Source organism: Erithacus rubecula (genome assembly GCF_903797595.1).
Source record: "Erithacus rubecula genome assembly, chromosome: 3".
Taxonomy (NCBI): domain Eukaryota; kingdom Metazoa; phylum Chordata; class Aves; order Passeriformes; family Muscicapidae; genus Erithacus; species Erithacus rubecula.
Genome location: NC_136689.1, coordinates 91681260 through 91705438, shown reverse-complemented (window position 1 = coordinate 91705438; position 24179 = coordinate 91681260). Strand labels below are relative to the sequence as shown.

At 43.3% G+C, this 24179-nt stretch overlaps 1 protein-coding gene across 1 annotated transcript; it reads right to left on the bottom strand.

The window, feature by feature from the left end:
* Positions 1-3928: 3928 nt before the first annotated feature.
* DIPK1C (divergent protein kinase domain 1C) lies at positions 3929-15923 on the bottom strand. Its single transcript, XM_079302971.1, has 4 exons — positions 15576-15923; positions 10210-10887; positions 6769-6933; positions 3929-5118 (listed from the first exon to the last, which is right to left on the bottom strand). Exons 1-4 carry the CDS (start codon positions 15756-15758, stop codon positions 4903-4905), a joined length of 1242 nt encoding a protein of 413 aa, XP_079159097.1. The 5' UTR covers positions 15759-15923; the 3' UTR covers positions 3929-4902.
* Between the last annotated feature and the right edge of the window lie 8256 nt (positions 15924-24179).

The following is a 24179-nucleotide window of genomic DNA, read 5'->3' as shown; positions in this document are numbered from 1 at the left end:
GCTCAGACAGAGGGATTTCATTTTTCATTTGTACTAGGCTTCAGAGGGCATCTGCCAAAATAGCTAATCTGGTTGTTCACATCCACTGATACAGGCTCTGGGTTTGTTTTATACTTGGCTGTCCAGATGCATAGACTGGTATCACAACTACAAGGCTCCCATGTTCCAGCCAGAAACCCATTAAAAGCTGCAATTTATCACCCTCCTGGACATATGACAATATGATCTGCTGAAAGACAGGCAACCTGGAACATGGCTTCTTTAAATGTTTAAATTTGGTTTGTTTTTTTTATTTAGATTGGAGGTTTTTTGTTTGATTGGGGTTTTGTTTGTTTGTTTGTTTGTTTTGCTTTTTTTTTTAATCTACACAAAAATAAATAGGCTGGCTTTATAACAAAGGAAAAAAATTATCACTGAGGAGTCCCTAACTTCTCCGAGTATGTGATCCCATTTAGGAAATGTGTTGTTCAGTCAATGTTTTTAATTTAAAAAAAAAAGCAAACCCTTCCCTCTCTTTTCTCCCAAAACCAAATATCTGTTGTTATCTCTAGTGATGCCTACATCAACATATCTGAATGCTCTCAGTGAAAGGGGAGTCTGGGAAGTCACATTAGGGAGTTAATAGTATCTGTAAGAACAATCCTGGCTACAGCAATGACCTGCTTTTCTGGACTAGTTGCCATTGAGTTAAGCTAGAAACACAGAGGGGACAACATAAACCCTTTGGGACAAGGAGCTCTGCTCTGGTTTATATCATCCTAGTGCAGGACTATTGCTTGCAGATGTTTTTTGCAGAGCATAAAATGCCAGTTGGAGAAAATCAGAAATAGTTCTGTAAAAATCTTGAGCACAGGGTCGAACTTATCTTTCCTAAAGATTTCCTAAAGATGAAGTAGACCTCCAACTGGACTCACCTCTTGTAAAATGTGGGAACAGACAGTGTATTTGGATTATTGCAGTTGAAGCACATGCTGCTAACTGAGATGCAAAGAAGGAATAAACAATGACTTAATGCCATTCCTGTTTCACAGGCAGCCATAAATATGGGGTAGAAGTTGCTGACTAAGGCACTAATTCAGCAAGTGGTAAAAATTAATCAGGAGGTAATGCCACTTTTATAGGGCAAAAAGGATATGGGAACAGATTGACAGAGCAAAGGGATGGGGCTGAGATCAATTGAATGGGAACAGATATTTTGGACTAAAGTGGCTGTTGCCAGTGCAACCAAATGCTATTAGTGAACCTGTGTAAGACATCTTTTATATGGAAGGGATGAGCAGTGGGAAGAATCTTACATAGTCTTTGCAAAGCTACAGTACACTAACTACCAGAGAGGGTGGGCAGTGCTGCCAGGGCAGCACAAAAGGGTCTTCATCAGAAAGGAGCACCAGTCCTTGACAGGCTCTTCCTGTCAAACACCTATAGAGAGTTTTTGACCAAAAAAATAAAAAATAAAGATATTTTCACCAAAAATGTGGCTGTAAAATCATACAGGCTCAAATTACAGGCAGTTTGCACTTGTCTCCTTAAGTTCAATGGCTACTAAACAAGGACCTTAACTTTTTCTTTCTGTCCCAAGGAGATAAAAGTACAACTATGGTTTTATTCCTGTTTTGGCCATTGCTACCTGTGTTAATTAAATTACAATATTTCATTTGTTTCACTGGTAGTGCTTTCTCTCCTGTTTCCCAAGATTTAGTGACTTTACAAAGCATGTGGGGGGCTGTGAAGAATCAAGCCCTGTGTTCCCAGAGCATGTCAGATTCTCCTTGCCTCCTTGAAGGTGTGCACCAAAGCCTGCCTGGATCTGGCTGCATCAGTGATATGTAATCTCACAGCCCAGTCAAGGACAAATAGCCCAATTGTGTCGATCTTAGAGGTTTCTGAGGATTATTCTCTGTATCCTGAAAAGAAGTGAAACCTAATGTCCTGGGAAAGTATGGTGTGGGGGAAGGAGGTCCCTGCCAGGTGGAGGTGGCTGCAGCCAGGCCCTGAGGGGGTTGGAGAAATCTGTCAAAGGCAGCTTTCCTTCCTATATCCTGCCAAGGAAAAAGGATCTTCTGAGCAGAGTCACATTCCACCAGCATTTGGCTGCCACCAGTTTTCATTTCACTACGTTTTTTCCACTTGTTTTAAAAGTGGAATATCCCACCCAACAGAAATTTATTCTGTCTGAAATGGAAAAACCTGAAAATGGGAAGGGGAACCCTGCCATGGGGGAAGCATGACTGCTGCAAAACACTGAAGATCTGTATGATGCCTGTTTTTCCCTGAAGGTACCCTCTGAGCTAGCTAGGGAAGGAGGAAAGAATGGGAGCAGGGAAATAGGAGCACAATGAAATATAAGTACCTTCAGACTACCCAGCAGAATATATCCCCAGCAAAAATATATTTAGGATATATAGTGAATTCCTCCTGACCTAGCAAGGATCAGTGCCAGCACCAGGGAGGTTGTGTGGGGGAGACAGGATCACACCAGCAGGCTCTATAGCATCATTTGCACATGGAATTGTGAGATCATTGGAGATCTCTATGCCTTCCCTTCATGGGAGAGCCCTAAGATTTGCATAGATAAAGGGAGAGATATGTATTCTTGAGTCTCAGAAGAGGGGATTTGTTGTGAGGGAGTCACAAGAGCACAAATGCTAACTGGTGATAACAGAATCACATGACTTGGAGATAAAAAGTTACCTCAAGGCAGCATCATCAACTTCATGTACATAATTCCTGACAGGCACTCACTCTTGCCTGTAGTTAAAAACCACACTCTGTGAAGTCCTGATGCTTTCCCAGATTATTTTTTTTGTTATTGGTGTCGTATCTTCACTGTTCCTTTCTTCAGAAAGTCTGTAGCAATTATCTTACCTTTTCTTCCTTGCTGCAGCTTAAGCTCATTGCTGGCCATATCCACCAAGGTAATCTGGACAGGGCAGTTTTCTCCTGCTCTCTTTTTATCAACATCTTTATTTTTTTTTGAGAGAGTTATCATGTTTATCTTCAGTCTCTTCTTCCTCAGACTAAATGCCACTTTATTTAATCTCAAATCGAGAAGTCTTTCTACAAAGGCTGACATATTTTTTACTTCATTTTTTTTTCTATTTTTCCTTCATCTCTCTTTCCTTGTGCTCTCTCTAACTGATACTTTATCTATCCCCACTCCTTTGCCACAATCTGATTATGTCCTTAATTATTTTCTCCATCTATTTCATTACTTTGTAACAGGGCTAGTTCTGGAATTTGTGTTTCTTCTTATTCTGCTTTTCCTTCCTGCTTTTGCAAAGAATGATTCTAAAGTATTGAAACATTTTTTGCTTGGCTGGCTGAAGGAGAAGCATGGACTGAGAGCCACTTTACCAGTCAGGAGCTCCTAAGCTGGAGTTTCAGTTTAGCAGCAGCTTGTCCAGCCCCAGGCAAGGCAGCTGACCTTGTTCTTGCTTTGAGTTTCTTGAGGGCTTGCATGATTTTTAAAAATATGATAGCTTATTGCAAGAAATATATATAAAAACACACTAGCATCAGTATGAAAGTTTGAGCTAGGTTTTAAGGGGTCAAGGTCTCCTAAGCAGCTCCCATTTTTCTGGTCACAGGCAGTCTTTACTTTAGAGAGCCATTCCAGAAATTGAAAGTTTATGTCTAATTAGTGCTCGGAGGATTCACAGCTGTCATAAGGCTGAGGGACAAAAAGATGGAGCAGATTAAGTGTTGTTACATGTCTCATATCCACAAACCAGTATTGCCAGTCCTAACATTGATTCTTCCAAGCTGAACAGGCTGCTGGAATTCCTGTTTGTGAGGTTTGTAATGCCCTCATGCCAATGTCATGGGGACATTGGTGGCACCAGGTCTACACACTTGTAGTATCTCCTGAACCTGTATTTGTTTCTCCATCCACAAAACTGCACATTTGAAAGGCAAAGTTAATATTTTTAAGTTAATCTAGAGATCTTTATTTACATAACTGATTGCAACATAATGAATTTGTACAAAAATTTTTCCTTTTGTTCATTAAAAAAATACTGTGGAAGAAAACTCTGGGTCTGGATATTGTTCTGTGCAAAGGACAGATTGTTGACATTCCTGGGCAATTCTGCTCTCTGGCAAAGTAGTGCTTCTTATCAAGTGCTCTGATGTACAAGTGCCTGAGGGCTTGTTCACATGGGAAAATCCAGTAGCATTATTCATACCTCTTCACTGCAGAATATGAGTACCCACATGGGAGCTCAGCAAGGGTATAATTATTTTGCTCTAGAAAAGTCCAAAGAACCTTTATATAATTTTTCTGCAAAAGAGTTAGCAATGGCACAGGTAATGCAATGCCCTGGAGAAAAAGCATTTGGGGACATCAGAAAGGACTACTTCGTACAAAAGCAAAAGCAACTCTTTCCTTGTGTCACAGCACATTTTCCTGTTTGAGATCCCCCCCACCCTTTTTTTTTTTTTTTTTTTAATACAGAATGCTCTGTCTCTACTGTAAAAAAAAAAAAAAGGCTTATTTGACAAAGAAACTAAAACAAACACCATACATGTACTTTTCCACACCCACTGACCCACCCATTCTTTTAATTATTGATAGAGTTTTGATGCACTTACACTTTCTTCTGTTAATGCATCCTCTGAGCATCACACTCAGACTGATGCTATCTGAGCAGTGACTACAGCTCAGAAGGTTGTGCTGAATGCTGATGGAGAGGGGTAGTGCTGGCTCAGGAAAATAAGCAAGAGCAGAACCCAAGTAATATAAAGCAATTTAACACTTGACAGGATATTATCAGGGCATGCTGCACCTGCAGCCATGAACTTCATTTGCATAGCAGAAAAGCAATCTCTGTGCTGTAAAAGTACAGGGTTAGGAGGGATGGCAGAGAGACTGGGATGTGGCCTGTGCAGTTGTGCCTTTTGTGCCTACTCTGCCCCTTGCAGCTCCCGCTGAGTGACCCGGAGCAGGTGGTACAGCTCGGAGAGAGATTTCAGAGTCCTCTGGTGCCCCGTGGCACCCGTGTGCCCCGGCTGAGCACACTCCTGCACGGCTTTCTGCAGCTGCAGCTGTAGGGGCAGGGAAACCAGTGGTCCTCTGAGGTTTGGGGAAAACCAGCGACGGAATATTTTGTCACAAATTACCTGGGGAAGGGAAAAAAGCAGATGGCTGCGTTTCAGAAGCTACAATTAATGCCCCACTGCTTCCCTGGGACTATAGCAAAATGTCATCTGAATCCAAAATGCCTTTAGCCATTTGAAGAGGGAGGTGTGGAAAGGGAGCATCCACAAAGGCCACACTCTAGCTAAGGGATGGCCCTTTTGCTCAGGCTGCTCCTTACTTCACACATCTCATGAGTGGCTGGGGGAGCTGGGGTTGTTTAGTCTAGGAAAGAGGATGCTGAGGGAGGACCTTATTGCCCTCCTGAAAGGAGGTTGTAGCCAGGTGAGGATCACTCTTCTCCCAAGTGACAAGCAACACAAGGGGAAATGGCCTCAAGTTGTGCCAGGAGAGGTCTAGATTGACTATTAGGAAAACTTTCTTTACCAAAATTGTTGTCAAACACTAGAATGAGCTTACCAAGGAATTAGATGAGTCACTATCCCTGGAATATCTATAAAAATGTGCAGATGTGGCACTAAAGGTGTGATCTGTTGGTGGACTTGGCAGTGCTACGTTAATGGTTGGACTTGATCATTTTAAAGGTCTTTTCCAACCTAAGCAATTCTATGATTCTGCATAACAAGTGATGAGGGTGAGAGGGTGGGAGAAGCAGGCAAAAGGCTGACAAGCTACATCCCCCCCACCCTCACTGCTGTGCTGGTGACTCCCACCAACACAAGCTGGGTGAGCTGTAAGACGCCTCATCCCAAAGCCAAGAACCCCATGGACACCCCTTTCCACTACACCCACACACTACATCTGTAGATGGAGAATCACAACCACTGCTCACCCTCAGACAGCCTCAACTTTCACAGAATCAAAGAACCACTGAGGTTGGAAAAGACTTTTAAGGTCATTGAGTCCAACTGTCAATGAAGCTCTGCCAGATCCATCACTAAACCGTGTCCCCGAGTGCCACATCTACAAGTTTTCTGAATACTCACAGGGATGGTGATTCCACCACTTCCCTGGTCAGCCTGTTCCAATGCTTGACTACCCTTTCAGGAATTTTTCTTCATATTGAACCTAAAGCCTCCCTGGTGCAACTTGGTGCCATGTTATCTTGTCCTACCACTTGTTACTTGGGAGGAGGCCAATGCCCAACTCACAGCAACCTCCTTTCAGGTAGTTACAGTGAGCAATAAGATGTCCCTGAACCTGCTTTTTTCCAGCCTAAACATCTCCAGCTCCTTCAACCACTCCATGCAAGACTTGTGCTCCAGACTCTTCATCAGCTCCATTACCCTTCTCTGGACATTCTCCAGCAACTCAATGTTTTTGTTGAAGTGAGGGGCCCAGAAATGAGCACAGGATTTGAGATGCAACTCAAGAAGGATGTGAATTTACCATCAGTGGAGACAGAAGTGCTAATCCCCTGCCCCTACCTACTCTGCTCTCCTGTCTGTGGCACTAGGCTAACACCTACAGAAAACCATAAACACTACATATAGTAAATATAAAGATCTGTTTATGTGCCTCAAGACAACATTTCTGAACAGGACTGACACTTAAGTGGCCACATTTTAAAACCTGGCTGTCTTCATCTCACAGTCTCCTAGTACATACCATGAATTTTATAGTCAGGGTGATTTTAAAAGGAATGGATGCATAAAACAGCTGTGTCTACTCACTTGCAAGTTGTTATTGGCTCTCTGTGCTCCACATTTTCTGATTTTCAGATTGCATTTTGAAAAACAATCAAAAAAATTACAATCTTCATCTCCTGTGCACTTCTGTTCCAGGATATCCCTCATTTTGGGTTCAAAAAAGGCCATATCCACATCAATGGCCACCACCTGTGAATCAAAACATCCCATCAGATCTGGCACAGAACAGCCTCTGGGAGAGGGCTGAGCAGGCATTCTCTGCTGCTTGCTTTTGAGAGCATCTCCTGGCAGGGAACTGGGATCACAGAGGCTTTATTTGACTAAACTGAGCCACACTAACCTTATAAACACCACTTTTTAAACAGAAACAGCTAATGCCTATGACATCATGAATGGAAAAAATATTTGTCACCAGTATGCATCTCTGGGGTCAATTGGATTGATTTGCCATAAAGTGGAACTATCCAATCTGAAGACTGATGTACTTCCTGGTGCAGTATATACAGATGGCACCTCAACCTCTCAATTACATTATGGTGCACAATTACCCGTGAATCAGACAGTAAACCAACATTCAAACTAGACCCCTGACTTTGCCATTGTGAAGAGCAGCAGTGGGATGTGCAAGGATAGCTGCACCTGGTACAGCTCCTGCAAACCTGTCCTTGCATTCTGTGGGTTTGAGCCTGTTCAGCTGTAGGAGAACCCTGACTTTGCTGAAAGCTGGGTCTGGCTTCATTCAGTCTTCTTTGCTATGGTTTGGCACATTTATTGTGCACAGTTCTTGTTCTTATGGTCCAGGTATATGTCCTGTAACTGAGCCCAGGCAGAAGTTGGTCACAGCAGAAAAAAGCTGAGTGAAAGGGGTCAGTCACTTTCCTCCCCCTGGCACGAGGCTCTCAGAGCAGTGCATACACAGCACGAACTGTTTGCAGAACTGCAGCCCATGCTGGGAGTCAGACCTCTCTGGAAGCAAAGGGCTGTGGTCTCTGTTTCTGCCAGTGCCACTCCACCCATGAATGCTTCACTTAAAGAAATCACAGCAATAAAGAGGGAAAGAAGGAAATCCAGTACAGGGACGGCAGCTGTCTGATGTAAGTCAAGCTGTGGGTGACCACAGGGAAGGAAGCCAGTGTCCAACACCATGGACATGCAGCCAGCAGATGTTCACAGCTGCATTTCACACTTGACAGTCAGGACCAGGGATGCTCTCTTGCAGCATCTGACACACATTTTCATAGAGGAAAATGTCTGGGACCTGGGCAAAGCAGAGTTGCTTGGGCTCTAAGGATAGTTTAATTTTTCAGATTCGACCTCCCAAGTAACAGGAGGAGAGGAACTGTGTGACTGGAACAGCAACTGGATCAGCCCCAGGAACTAAAGATGTCTGGTTTGGTGGCAGGCCAAATAAACCTTCCACAGGCAAAATAAAGAACATGGTCTAATCTTCATTTTGTTCTACTCCTTTTTCCATAGGGAAAATTCTTACAGAGATGAGGCATATCTTAAAAACATAAGTATTTTTAAGCATTTTGGAGTGCTCTATAATGATGATGTAGCCTAAGGAATGTTACATGTTTATACAGACAGATTGTTGTTGTTGTTGCTGGTTCTTTACTTCCCTAAGCTTTCTGTGGTTTTGGTGTTCAGTTCTTTGGAGAAGAAACAGGGAGAGTAGTGCAGGGCTTCCCCAGGCCCAGGGTCACTGTTCGACCTCCCAGGTGAGGACTTTTCCAGCACATTTGATCCATTGCTCCATTAGGAAAATCAGCCCTGGTTCCCAAATACGCAGCTGCCAAAGGGTTCAGTGGCTCCACTGAAATTCGTCTTTTACAAAAATATGTGGGCATCCAGTTAGACCCTGTGAAGGCACATCTGGGTGACACTGCCTATAAACAGCTACATTTTGGTGGGCTTTGCTATGATCATAGTTGATGTAAAAAGTACCCAAGGATTTACAGGAAGGATCCAGCTTGGCTCGTGACCTGATTTAAAATCATGTTTAAGGTGCTGTAGCTTTTCCAGTTTTCTCTGAAGTGTTGGCAAAAGAGGAAGCTCTCCCTGAATACAGTACATTCACCCTAACCTCCTTCTAACTCTGTACTTTATGTGGCTCCATGGCAGCTTAAAATTCTCCTGGATAGTCTACCAGACAGCTTCTCTCTGTGCTGCAGGAGAGCATGAGAAGACTGGAGGATTATCCCCTGCCACACATGAAAATAATCCTCAAAGTAAAACTGTTGCATTCCAGGCACATTTCTTTGGGTATTAGAAGTCTCATTACTTCAATGAGAAATAGTGGTACAATTGTGGGGGTTTTTATTATCCTATACAAGAAACCAGCGAGTGAAAAAATAGCTTAAAACAAACATAAGAGACAAAAAAGAGGCTGCATTGCTATGTTTCCATTCTGGAACAGGTTGGTCACTGGAAGATCCCGGCAAAACAAGCCTCACCAAAAGGACTCATAAGAGAAGACATATCCAGAATTCATCCCCTTTCCCTAAATGGAATATATTTTCCTGTAACTAGATTGTGAAACAGATGCTCTGGCGTGTGCTCAGTCACAGGCAACCACAGCCCCGAGTAACTGAGGAAGATGGGCAAAGCCTGCCTTGAGGAATTCCTGCTTTGCCTAAATAGTGGTACAGCTTGCTTTAGTTTCTTGTTGTAGCTCCTCACCCGTTCCCTGTTCAGCTGTATTGCACCTGAGTAAACAAGGGGAGGGGAGGGAAGGGTGAAGGGGAAACTTTCTAATTGCTCTTAATGGCTGTATGTTTAGGTAGTGTTTGTCTAGTACTCTGAAGATACAAGTGTTACATTAACAATCAGTGAGTACTAAAAATAGTATTAAAATCCCTGAAAATGCTCTATATTCACTCAGAGTGCAGAAACTCCACTGATGACACTGCAAATTTGGAGCCTAGTTTAAACACTTATTCACTGCACAGTATCCCCAATCTGTAGACAAAATTCCTACCAAAACCAGAGGAACTTCTGTCCACATGTTGCTGTCCTTGCATAGTTTCCAGACCTAATAAGCTGACTATGAATTTAGCCTTTGTATTCAAATTTGTACAGTTTTTTTCATTTCAGCATCACTACCAAAAATATTACTCCAATTACAGCTTCATTTAGAGCTTTTGAAATCCCCTTGCCTCCAGGAGGTGTCCCTCACTACTTCCAAAGGACCTTGCACCGGTGCCTTTGAAGAAGTGAAGCAAAACAGAAGTGAGCAAGAAGTTTTCAAAATAAGCAGCAGGATTTAGTGCTCCAGAAATGTGGCTGTACACATTACAAGGAGGAAAAGCAGTAGAGAATCTCTCTTGATGCTTGTAAATTCATTGGCTTTGCAAAAATTTAGCCAAAAGCTACGGAAGGAGGGAAGTGTTATTTTTACACAGTCACCTTCAGACTAGAATTTGACCTCAGATTCCTGGACCACCACCCCAAGGCCTCACTTACCGTGAGATCATGCCTGATAGCGAAGTTCTCTGGTTTGATGTCGCACAGGTGAAGTCTGTGAGAGAAATCATTATCAAAATGCTGCACCATGTCCAGAAAGCTGAGTGCAATGTCAATGATGGCTCTCACCCTGCTTCTGTGTCCAGTAAGGGAGGGGCCAATCACGTTTTCCAGGGGAAAAAGAGTTTTGTGCCAGGCGTGTCCAGCTGTGAGATACTCCACAGCATAAAAGTGTCCACAAGAGCCAATAATTCGTAGCACATGCTTGCTGAAGTCCTGCAGCAAACTGAAGTAGATATATTCCTCCTGCTGGAGCAAGGACCACATGCTGGCCACCTGTGCTTTCCAACGTGGTCCCTTCTTTCTTGTCCACAGGGGCCCCATGGTATTGTTAGACAGTTCTAGCCCCAGGGCATTTTTGACCTCCAAAGCTGCCATAAGCAGAAGCTCTGTTTCAGGGATATCCTGTGTTTCTACCTCCTCTAGCATACTGAGGTGCTGGTAGCTGGAAAAGATTTCTTTTTTGGATTTCAGTATGATGGGCTGGCCTCTCCAATCAGCCTGAATGACCTTCTTACCTCTGTCATAGTAAAGGCAGTGTTTGTACACCAGCTTCTGTGCCACACACAGGTCTTCACAGAGGTCCCCAGTCAGGGCTCCACTGCTGTAGTCGAGGCACTGGAGTGAAAGAGCAGAAGATTCATGGCAGAGCCATACCCCCATGGACCATGTAGAAGAAAGACAAATAATGAGCAACGGTCCTAAGCTCTAGGGGTTTGCTGCAGTCATGGAACTGCAAACACACACCTACAACCATTGGGTCATTCAATGGTTTTTCAGAAGTCTCTAGAGATCTTTTACTAGGGAGTCTTGCTTCAAAAAGGGGATTATAGGGATGGTAAAGAACAGGCTTTTCAGAGGCAAGGAAAGGGACTGGATGATTTGTTAATCTGACATTTTTTACTCATATGAGTTCAGTGAGACAAACTGTAAACACTCGGGGCTGTGTTGTGTTTAAGGCATAGAGTAATTCAGGACTTGTCTGGAAGGTTCAGGGCAGTATAACTCAGACATGGCCACTAAAACTACAGGAGAATCCGTATGCAGCTGGATTTCTGGGACATTCCACAGCTCTGCATGTTTCAGCCTTGCACACAATATACCCTGAAGGACGCTGTGATAACCTCCTCCTGCATCACCAGGTTGCGTTCAATGAGTTTTGGACCAAGAACTTTCAGAATTTTTGAGTATGTAAAGGCTGCAGAACACAATAACTCTCCAGGTTTTATATGTAGTTATCAGAATAGACATTTTAATATTAATTGCTTCAATACTTAATCTTTTTTTAGCTGGAAAGAAATTGGTCCTTGGGAACAAGGGAACTGCTGCTTGATAATTTAGCGGTCAATGCAAATTAGTACAAGAACTGCAAGGATTCCCTCACCAGTCCTCTCAAGCCAGAATAATTTCTATAATATCATTTCCAAAAGTGGAGACAGTTGATGTATTCCTGTGGTCATTCAGAAATGCAGCTGCAGGGACTGCTTTGGGTTGCTGAGTAGAGGGGATGATCAGAGGTCTCTGGTGCAAGGGGAATAGAAAGGGTGGTGTAGAAAGCCAAACATCTGTGAGGCAGCTTGACAATGTCATCCACCTCCATTGCTTTCTGGCATTTGAACCTTCATTTAAACAAACTGGCAGGTCCCCTTGCATGTGCAGGAGCCCCTTCTCATTTGTGACTGGCTGTTACACGAGGAACGTGACCACAGCATCCAAGTAATGTACTTTCTTGGGACAGTCTCTGAGGTGTGTACACCAGAGGAATATATTCTGGTGCCAAGCAACATTTAGAGTCCACCCTTTAGTAACACACTGGAGAATGGGTGGAGGAATAAGTCCAAAATCCAAGAATGGTTATCAGTTGACAAAAACAGTTCACTGAGGACAGTTCAGAGAGACAAAAAATTTCTTTGTATTCTGATGTTCTCACAGCACAGGTGAGAACATTCAGTGCCAGGAAAGAGACTCAGATAGGCAAATTCCTGCCTGAATGTCTGGACACTGAGTCCATGCATGTGTGTACCACACACACATTTGCATCCTCATCCACATCAGGATGGCTGAGGAGGCTCACTCAGCTGTCTGCAGACTTCAGAGCATGCAGATCAATGTTCTTGCTTTTGAAAATCTGCTCCTACTAATGCAATATAATTTTACTCTAACTTTTTAAGTAGAAAATGTAGTTTTCTCAACAAAAGTAGGTTAGCAGTTCTTTCCATCTGGAACTCTAAGCAATTTTAGAAAGAAAATTACAAACAGAAGGAATTTTTGGGGGTTTCTTTGGATTGTAAGTATAAGCACATTTAAAATTCTATTGACAGACCACAATCTAATTCTCTTCTGGTAAAGTAAGAGAAGATAGGAGTCAGTCATGCAACTGGGTTCACATGGGTGCACACTTGCCCCTGTGGACAATTTTACTGTGGTTCACTCTTAGAGGGTTCACATTCATTGACTTCTGTGATCTAAAAGAACATATGACCATGACCTGTAGTCAAACATGTCAAGGTGCAGCTTATTTTCCTGTCTTGACATCATGTCATTCTTAATGGAATTAGTGAGAAAAAAAATAGTTGTGGAAAAAGCAGACTCAGATTTCACAGACAGAGGAGACAGATGCTGTTTATGACTTTTCTGCTGTTTTTTCAGTTTAAGCTATAAATATTTGATTATTAACCTAGTGTCTGAATCATATTCTTCTTACAATGAACTTGGGCAGTGTTTTCCAACTGGGATCTGTGTAAGAGTACTTGACCAAAGAGCTCATGATCTCACAGTGATGAAACACAGATCAGCTTTCCAGAAGTGCATTCTCAGCTGGTCACAAAGGCAAGCAAGGCTTTCAAAAAGGCTTCCTCAAGGAAGTAGTTGAGAAGATTGAACTATTTCCTATCAGCCTTTTAGGCACAGTCTGAACTGGTAGTTCATCTTGAAGCAATTATTTGACCCCTACATTAATTCCAAAGACAAGGTTTTACAGGACAGTCTTCCATCATATTGGTATAGCTTCTATTGTTGTGCTCCCCAGTGTACTAGCTTGTATTTTGCAGTATTAAAACACAAATTTGGTGGACTGAAAACATTTAATCAGGTAATACAGACTACCCTGCCATGACAAGATGGACAATTTATTATTTACCAACACAGTAAGCTTTCCACTAACTTCAGACCTCACTATACAAGATTGTCCATCATCCTGCTGATAAAAGGTAGAATCAATTCCCCAAATAAATATTTCAGAAACGGTCCTCCACATTGCTATCTCTGTCTTAATGACAGAATTTTGAGATCTGTGATGAGACAGTTTTAAATCCACTTAGTGATTGACCTTTGAAAGCCACAGATTCTTCTTTAATTGCCAGATTCTTAAAACTAAAATATGAAAATGCTATTAAGCCAAAAGCCTTATAAAGAAGGAGCTGTACTACACAAAAATGCCCACACAAGCATGGCTTGGGCTCACTCATATGTATCTTATTAAAATGGGCTGCATAAGTTTTAATGTCTTCAGTGCACTTACCAAGATAAGTTTTAAAAGCAGGTTTTAAATTAGTGTAAAAGCTTACATTAATGTAAACCTTGCAAAGGATTTATAAAAATTTGAATAACTCACTGTACCACCATCAGTGCCCTGAAACTGATGTTTTGCCGTGTTAGCTACTATTTCTATTTAAATGCAATACAGAGCCAGGTTGGGAAGGCATCAAAATTAATTGATTTCTCCAGAGGGAACAGAAATTGATTTCTATGACTTAGTGTGTTCAGTGTAAATGAAGATGAGACTGGCATTAGGAAAGAGCAAGGGGGGTTTTTTGAGAGGTAAAGCTGGTCCTTGCAAATTGTCCAGTGCTATTTCAGCCTTTTCAGTGCAGTATACACCTGTACAGATGCTCATTTTACTCAGAATAAGGAAATAAAACCTTCAGAAGTTCCACCTGCAAGGACATTTTCACCCACTCCTTTAAAATATCTCATCTTCTACTGAGAAATACTAGGAAAATAGTTTTTATTAGAAGCTGATTTTTGCTTAATGGAAGGTGTGAGACTCAAGCTGTCAGGTTATTTGTTTCATAGATCAATTGCACGTTCCATAACTGTGAAACTCATGCAGAAGATGCAGAAAAACTTATTTTGGGGGCGGCGAAGACAAGCTCATTTTTTAATGAAGGACAATCCCTTTCTAACATCACCTGGGAAAACTGCTGCTTACAAACCTTGGATATTACTGGTTATTCACCTACTCACAGAGAAGCACAGCAATCTCAGCTACTCTTCCTCTGCAAGAGGGTCTGAACCTGAGCTGTCTCAGTGATAGAGACAACTTTACAAGCTTGCGGCTGAAATCTGATCCCTGGGCTTTAGAAGCCTTGCCTGACGCTTTCCAAACTGAAGAACAGCAACAAGTCTCTGTCCATCTGGTTATTGGCGGCAGCGATGGCAAGGACCTGGACCTCCCTGAGCTTGGCAGCTCCTTGCACCTCCATATCCCAGTGTTCTTCCCAAGCACGTAAGGACGAGGCAGGAACCATCTTTCAGCTGCAAACCTGAGCTCAGCCCTACTTCAATCTGGTTCCTGAGGTACGAAACTGGAGTTCACTGCCATTAAAAACACGCTGTCAGGCGTGTCAAGTGCTGCCTACACTTGAATTTTCTTTACAGAATCAAGGAAAATCTATGATCAGTTTTTGCTTGCTTGCAGTGATAGATTATTTAATTCCCACTAGGATTCCTCCTTTCCCACCTAACCACTGGCACTACAGATACCCTGACTAAGAAACAAAATTTAACTAAAAGCATTAACCCACACTGTTCCTCTTCTCAAAGTGTTTCCTACACAGTCCTAAATCTGTTCACTATAATTTTTAAGGGAATTTTTACTGAATATTCTCAAATCCTTTCTTGAATTTTAACCACGTCTTACACTCCAGACCATAAGGGAGGCGACACAAGCTGCCTGGCACTTCTGAAAGTCGACTTTTGTACAAACAGGACAAAACCCCCCAACACCAGGAGGAAGGCTTTCCGAGGGCAGCGCACCCGCATCCCACGCCTAGGAGCCGGCCCGCCGCCTGCACCTGACCTCTCCCCGGGAAGGGAGGCAGGGAAGGAGGCAGGGAGGGAGGGAAGGAGCGAGGTAAGGAAGGAGGGAAGCAGCACCCGCCCGTGCGCACCGGGGCCGCCGGCGATGCGGCACCTCCGGCGGCCGGAGCCGCTCAGGGCGCCCCGGGAGCGGCCCCGACGGACCGGCAGCGCCTCGTCCTGCGGGCAGCCCCCGGGAGATGCCCCGCGTCCGCCGGGACACGTACCAGCCTGGCCAGGATCCGGTGGCTTTTCTCGTCCGTGCAGCGCTCGGAGAAGACGCTCCTGTGGAGGAGGAACAGCGCAGCGCTCACCACCACCCAGCAGGCAGCCCAGAGCAGCAGCAGCAGCAGGGCGCATCGCCGGCAGATTTTGAGCCGCAGCCGCTTTAAGCCCGGGATGCCCCTCATCGCCGCGCCGGGCTGGGCTGGGCTGGGCTGGGCTGGGCTGGGCTGGGCTGTACCGGGGCGGCCGCTCCAGCTGCGGGCGGCGGCGGGGCCGGGGGAGCCGCGCTGCGCCCCCCGCTCGCCCGTCCCACTCCCGCCGGGCTGCCCCGGCCCCGGCCGCTCCCGCCCCCTCCCCGAGCCGGGGCTGCCCTGGCCGAGCCCGGAGAGCCCCTTTTGAATTTAAGCCACGTAGTTCCGCCGGCTTTTGTCTGCGCTCCCCTGTGCCAAGCGGCCCCTGCAGCCACTTGGCGGCTGCTGCCCGCGCCCCCCGCCTCTCCTCTGCGAGTTTCTCACCCGAGAATAAAAGGAGTTTGAAGGGTGATGGATGCTGCTGTGGGAACCCTTTGCCATCCAGGCGGCTGCTCGGTACTTTGAAGGAGGCAGCCTGGAGACGGACAGGTCCCTCTGCTGTAAGCACGGTCTCCCGACAAATGGGGAAAGGAATAAAAAATTGTCCTTTATTCTGGAGTAACTTCTCCAGTTTTACCCTCCCGGAGCTAATGAAGGAAGAGAGAGAGAAGCGACTCAGATGCCCCTCCAGTAAGGCAGCGCCCAGCGCCCCCAGGGTGGGTCGCCCTTGGCTCCCCCAGCCTCCGGACGGGGTCCAGGCTGGCTCCTGCCCCGCACCCCCGAGTTCTGCATCCCCGAGCGGCCAAAACAGGCAGGGTGTACTGCTGCAAGGATGCTGGGGTCTATAGATTGTCTCCCTGCCCTCTCGTGGTCTCCCTGGCACCTGTGGCTGTGTCCCTGTTATGGTGTGGTCAGCTCCACCGGACAGCCTTTGACTTCTGGGGAGTCAAAGGCTCAGATGTGTGTTCCGTGCAGCAAGGAAGATCCTGGCATCCTTTCCTCACTCCAGGTGCAGATGTTTGCTGTCTCTGTTCAGAGAGCTCGGTTCAGTGATATATATTCTTAGCATCATGTCTAATTTAATGAGAAATACTTCCTTGACAAGTCTTTAAAAAGATAGATGTCTCTATTGATATGATCGAATTTTATCTCTCAGAACAGCAAGGGAAGGACACAGGTGCAGCAGACTTGCTGTTATCCACACTTTTTACATGATCAGTGCAATTCTCCTCTACCTGGCAGAGCAGGGCTTGAAAAGGAGCTTCTAAGTAGATGGCATACTGTGGCAGAAAAGAAAAAGAAAGATAAAAATATTGCTGGACATATTCCAGCTTTCCTTTCTAGACACTGTCAGTGGGGAGGGAGATGCAAGGAAAAGCAAAATTACTTTCATCTCCAAAGTCTCAGAAGCAGAATCATTATCATTAGCTACATCTTCCATCAGTGTGTTTTGCTCAATTTCTCTACCATCTCATTTCTTCACCTGCTGAAGCTGCCTTTGCAAATTTTCTTCTTCTTTCCCCTGATCCTTTTACTGAGAGGCTTACTTTTGAGGTACTGGTGATGCAGTCTGTTTCTTGGGAATGGGGCTAGCAACAAAGACCAAGGAGGCAGCTAGGAATTAAAACATTTTAGTCCTTGTTTCTCAATCTGATAGAAAATGCTTTCAGAAACTGTCTCTGACCAGCTTGGGTTGTTATTTGGAAATTTCTAGGACAATAAGTGGGCAAGGAGGAGTTTTGCTCAGCCATTCCTGTGTAGGAGTACAATCTAGGCTTGAACACAGCCAACCTTCATCAGCGACTGCTGCCACCTAGGAGAAAAAATTGCAGATCTGCCATACCGATGCCTGGAACAATTCCGAGATATGTCCCACATGGAAGAGGGATGCAGGTGGTGGGGAAAGTCAAGCATAAATCCTACTGCTTGGTCCTAAACTGTCTGGGTAATAGTTTAGGCACTAACAAACCCACAAGTATTTTAAAGTGTGGCACTTGACTTCTCTGTGTGCCTCAAATCCCCAAAGGATATATTGCATTTTTATTAAGTGTCTGTGAAATTCTGTATATGTGTCATTGGTGTTTTGACAATAGTTCTGAAAACAAATCTAATTACAGCTGACTTTAAGCCAGGAACAAAATGCGGAGATTTAAGATCAGGTTAGGTGTCACAGCTGACCTTCTCCAATTGCTTCTGAAAAAAACAAGCATGTTCCTTTCTTCTCCACCACCACCTCCCTGTTTTCCTCTTTGTCTTGCCTGCCTAGTCCAGGCACTTTCCCCAGTTAAAGATATTCCTTGCTGCCCAGGGAGCTTTCTCAACTTGCAAACAGGACAGAGAAGTATAAATCTGTTTCTTGTTGAGGTTATTTTCAGAGAGATCAGCAAGCTCCAAGGATGCTGCCAGGCTGGTGCAGGGAGGTGCATTGCAGGGCTGGGTGCTCTGGGATGCTGGAGGCAGAGCTGTATCAAATGTCTGCACCTCAAAGATGCAATGAGATATTGCAGATAAGGTGATCTTATTGGAAATGGTGGCTGGAAGAAGCAGTCCTGTCCCCATTTCCACCCCAGCCATATGCTGCCACTGCTCCCTCAGCAGTGGATTGGGGTAGTTAGCCCAGCAGGCAGCATCACCAGGGTGTCTGGCTGCATTTTTCATCTCATCCCAAGACACCAGTTAAAATTCACTGGATTTGGGGGTCTCTAAGGAGCCCACACTGTCCTCTTTGATTTGGAAGCAACTGCTACTTGCAGCAGGAGCAATTCTAACTTTAACGTGCAGGTATCGGATGCTTTGAAATTACAAAATATGAAGAAATAAACTAAGAAAATAATAATAGGTTTTAATGTAGTTTTAATAATTTTAATAAAAAATAAAAGTGCATTATGAACAGAGCTTGATGAAGCAAATGCAAGCTGTATGACATTTATACTGGGTAGTTCACCAATTCCATTTTATGGTAAATCCCATAGGAAACATTTGCAGGGAATAACGCCCTGCCTTCCCAAAATATTTCAATATAGCATTCAGGTGGGGGAAGGGGTTGCATCTAGCTGTTCAGACTCTGAATTTTTAAATATCTCACTGACTTTAGCGGATGGGAAAAGCTAGACAAGTCTGGTAAATATGTATGTGTGTGTGTACACATACCTTCTTGCACACCTGTACATAGAGAGCTTCAGAACAGGTCAAGAATAGACTCAGAAAGCTTAGATTTAGTTAAAGATAAGAGTCCAGGTGATTTGGGATCAAGTGGTTTAGCCTTTAATAACAGTATATTGCTAGCTGTAAAATTCAAGTCTAATTTCAGATTTCCCTAAGCTTCAAGGTTAAGACTAACAGAAATACATATATATATGTATGTATATATATATATCTTATGTGCCATAGCAATTTTTCTTTTAAAAACCCCTCTGCATCAGAGAACCTTTGCTTTCTGTATGTATTAAACTGTGGCTGCTTCACATTGCAGTCCTGTGTTCCCAAAAGAAGCAATGTTGCTATTCTTATTTTGACTGAGAATTAAACCTGATGGAAGTTAATTAGTAGAAGTTGAATAAAGGCAAGTGACATTGGGACAGTAAAAATAATCCAGGACTAACTGAATTAGTTCCTACCCAATTAATCTTTGAATTAGTGCTTGGAGCACAACGTCAGCATCACATTGGTCTCCTCTTTGTTGCTGTGTTGGGCACATCACAAAATCGCACATCCCCGGTGACAGATCAGATGTGGAATAACCAGAGGCTGCAGTAGCCAGGAGTGAGAGGCCTTGGGTCAGCCAGGCAGGAGCCTGGCATGGCATTCCCCTGTGCTGTGTGCCTCTGCAGGGGCTCAGCAGCTCCTCAGCCCAAGGAGCTGCTGAGCCCTCACATTTCTCATCACCTTCAGACACAAACTGCATTGCAGGCTCGAGTCAAATTATGCTGTTAGACCTTGTTTTCCTAATTACTGAATTCTTCATGAGGAAAGAAAGTAAATCAGTCATTAGGAGCTACCTTGGCACTCAAGTTAATGAAATGTAAAACTGGTTCATTAGGACTTATTGTTCTCTTTGATTGATTTTATCACCTTCTGTCATTGGTTTTCTATGGAAATAGGGTACGTCTGCTAATCTTTCACATGGCATGTATGAATCTCCTATTTTCCTTCTAGGTCAAAAAACTTTTAAGGGCTGTTCAAATAGACTTTGAAAATACATTTATTTCTGATTTCCTTTGGCAAAGTTGCTGCTGAGAAAATCTCACAAGGTTAGACATAGGTTTGAACATGCCCTTTAGGTAGTAAAATTCCCCTGTAGAGTACTGAGTCTACCAGAGGAATCCAAATGTATTTTCTCATTTATGCCATTAATCAAAAAGAGTGTGTTGCAAACTGCTCACAGAAGTTTTATGGCACCAGTGAGCAGTGAGTTTATTGGGTCACATTGTTAACCAGAAGCAGAAAAATGGCACAGTATAAAAAACAGAGTGCAGCTTTGTGGGCAAGGGAAAAGCCTGGTATAATTCACTAATTTAAACAAGGGCAAGTGTTTAGACAAAAAAAGCTTTGCCATGAATAAATAGAATTTTAAAATTATACTTTTTCATTTTTGAAATATCTCTTAAGCATAGTTGCCCAGGAAAGCCAAAGATACCAGCTTTCTCTTTGCCTTTTAACACTTTCTAGATTCCACATAGCAGACTTCAATTGTCCTGCTCTTCTCACATATCCCCTTTCAATTAATTTCTTTTTTAACCTCGTGCCAACTTTTCCCTCTCATTTGGAAACAGTATCGCTTGAAGAAGCCAGTAAGATACCTTGGCAATCGCTGTAGCAGACTGTGGTTTACTTGTAATTCTTCAAATGAGATGGAAAAATTAAGAGGTAACAAATACTCTGGAATTTTTGTCCATATATCCAAATAGTGCCTGTTACAATATTGCCTATTGCTTCTCTGCTACATTCTTTGCCTGTTTATGTTACCAGCCACCCAAAGGAAAATTAGCAGTAAGATGAAGCTGAATCAGTTTGTGAGGGGAATTATAAGTGGCATTTTCTTTGCCTGGGATTGGAGTCAGTGGCTTGAGAACAATTTTCCAAGCCTAAGAGGATGCTCCCCAGTGAAATCTGCTGCTATATGGCATGATGTTTATCTGTCCACAGCGTGTGAAAGGGTGAACAAAAAAGGGAAAATGCTGAGATTGTTTTCCAGTCTTTCTGTGTGCAGTTTCCAGTCTTTGCATCAAGTTCAGGCCAAGTGATCTCATTATGCCAATACTGAATCTGGCTCTTTGTAGCCTCTCTTTATGAGTGTCTGAAGCAATTCCAGAAATACTTAGAAGTTGCAGTAGGGCTGTGTAGAAAGAAACACCCCACTATCTAATAAGCTAATTCTGTCTGGCATTGGGCTGTTATTTACATGAATGGCTTAAAGTAATTTAAATGAGCAGAATATTACACATAATAAACAGATGGCATTCACAGGGCTGTGATAATTTAGATATGTGGTAGCTCAAAAGAAAAAAAGTTAAGTGTCATCTTTTCTAGTCAAATGACCAAACTTATTATTTCAGTGCATTAAAAAACATTTAGACAGCTGATACTACCAGAAGAGATATCATATTGCTGCACAGATTAAATTAATCCAGCTCTATGGCTGAAGACCCTGAAATGAGTTTATGCTCGGAATTTGTACCAGACTGATTTTAAATTTGTTTCTACTGGCAAGAGAGACTTAGGATACCCAAAGTTCACAAGTTGGCATCTTGTTATGTCATAAATTGCAAAATGCAGCCATAGGTCTTCATGCTGTCTGTTACTAGAAGAGAAATGGAAAGCAAAACTGCTTCTTGGAGATGGAATGTGCCTCCTTTGTAGGCACAAGTAACCACCAAGTGGATACTTGTGATACTGCACAGGAAAAGTTTTGTGAACTGGAAATAGAATTTCCAGGGAGAGTCTGTGCTGCTTTTCTCCACTCACATAGGAAAATTTTAATTTATAGCAGTTTTCTGATTCTTCTGCTTTGTTTTTTTTGGCTTAAGGGCTGTGCACTACAGTACTGCATATTTAAAAATTAAATTGAGCCATCACATACAGTTGATCATGAAGCATTTACATATTAGCATGTCCATTTTTTGACTTCTCTTCTAAAAATCCAGACCTGAAGTAGAAAAAAAATGATGGTTTAGGAAGATCATGGATGATTTCAGTACCAGTTCTGTAAAACTTAATTACTTTCAGTTATTTCCTTGAAGCTGTCCACTGCAGTTTCTTTGCAAATGATGAATAGCCGGGCATGGAGCAAACTGCAAATTGATCCATTAGTGAAATCCAATTTTCTATCAGACTTAATAAGTAATTAGCTTTTCTTTAGGTAATATATTGTTAGTTTGCATGCATCCAATGTTGTATGACATTTGTTTAGGGAAGAGTAGACTATTCAATTTCTGTATTGCTTACAACAAACAGCTCATAACTCTATCAAAGTTAAGCAGCCTTTAGTGCAAGTGATTCCCCTGTGTTACTCCTGAGCAAGGAATCTATGTGTGGGATCCTGAGCAGCAGCAGTGCCACTATTGTAGGGTGTTCCTCCTGTTTCATGCAAGCATCCTCCAAGAGCCTGAGTGGTTCTGGTGGCCAGGCTGTTTCTGGGGAGTCACTGCTTCACGGGCACCAACAGCCAGTATAACAGCCAAGCAGTGCCATGGTGCTGGTGCTGCCTCCTGCTTTGAGCAGAAGAGTTGGTGACTGGGAAGCCTCAGGAACAGATTCCTGTAGCTTCTTCCACAGGCACAATCTTCTGTTTTCTGTCATTTGTCTTCAGTACAATCCCGTTTTCTTTCCTACTTTCATTTTTCTCCTTATTCTTCATTGATTTACCTTTTCAGTTCTTCATAGCCCTTGTTGACCACCAACATCCTCTGTCAGTCACCTCTCTCCTTGGAAGACTTATTGTATTTTAGGAGCCCCTTTCCCCCATCTCTAGCAACATCATGTTTCCTCTTGGGGGACAAAAAAAATAGTCCTTAATTCTGATCCAGAATCAGTGGATTTGCTTGGACTTGCTTTTGATTTACACAAAGGAACATAAAAGGAGGAATATGCAGAGATGCCATTGTTGGACAACATTCAATATTGCTGGTTTTGCAGGTCCCTGTTTCCTGCATAGAATGAAATTGTGCTTTCAGCCCATGCTGTACAGACTCACACACACATATGTTCTGAGCAAAAGAACTCATAGCAAGTTTCCAAAAATTAAAAACAGGGATTACAATGTTCCAGATGTGATCCTCAGTCCTGGAAGAGAGAAGATCCACCAAAGGAGTGGGAATGAAACCACAGTGAAATCACAAGAGATACCAAAAGCAGCCCTGAAGAGTTGTGTCTCTGGAGTAAAATTCCAGATGGGAAAGCACTTAGGCTCCATTTTATCAAGGAGAGCATGCACTGCTGGCCAAACTTCTTTAATATTTCTCTTTCACACTGACAAATCAACAACTTATAAAAGAGAGAAATAAAATCTCCCAATATCCCGAAATATACTTAAGGAGAAATTGAAAATGGCATCTACTCACACATATGGCACATCCCATGCACTTTCAGCATGGATAAACTGGGCATGGAGTTGTGATGAAACACTGGAATGAAATACAAGGATAGTTGAGATTTAGCAGAAAAAGAGTGAATGTTTTTGCATTTGGGATTTTTGGTCATTGCAAAGAAAAATGCTGGACTGAAGCAGTGCCCAAGAGCTGTGGTTCTCATTTGCACTCAGAGCACATCTAGCTGGGTTATTGACTCTTTGCTTGCCTTTACACGTGCCTGTTACATGACACACATCTCACCATTCCCATTTGAGCCATTGACTTGTTACATTAATGCAGAGTACCAGAACAAGCAGGCAGAAGCATAGAGTGCATTAGTCCCTCAGGCAGAGGAATAGACAATGAGCAAAGGGATGCAGGTGCATGTTTTACTCCTTTAGAAGCACTGGCACACCTGACCTAACACTTCAGCAAACAAGGAATCTTTGGCATGCCCATTCAATGACTTTCTGAGATATGTTGGCTCTGCAGTTTGCAAGCCAGTCCTCTGAGGTGCTGGAAAAGAGCAATTTACTAACAGCCTCTCACACCATTCTTTAATCAGTGCCTTAAAATGAGAAGCAGGAACAGTACCTGCCCTCTCTGAGCACAAGATCCATAAAATAGACTGCCTATTCCTGGACTATGTTAGGGCAATGTAATGGGGAGAATGCTGCCAAAAGCACATTGATATCTGTGAAATTTGCACACTGAATTTAGAAGCTGGGGGAGGGTTTGGATTTTTTTTTGTTGTTAGCTCTCTTCCACTCTCTCTAATTTTGAGGGAATCTCTCCAACCCTCTAGACAGGTCAGTTTGGGTGTTTCTGACAGTGACATTGCCAACGTGTCACTGGTGCATCCTGAGAAAAGGAAATGGAAAGGACAGGTTGAAATATAGTGTACAGACTCAACAAAATAGCACTTCTGGGGAAGGGCAAAACCACCTTAAATAAAGCCAGGAAAAAA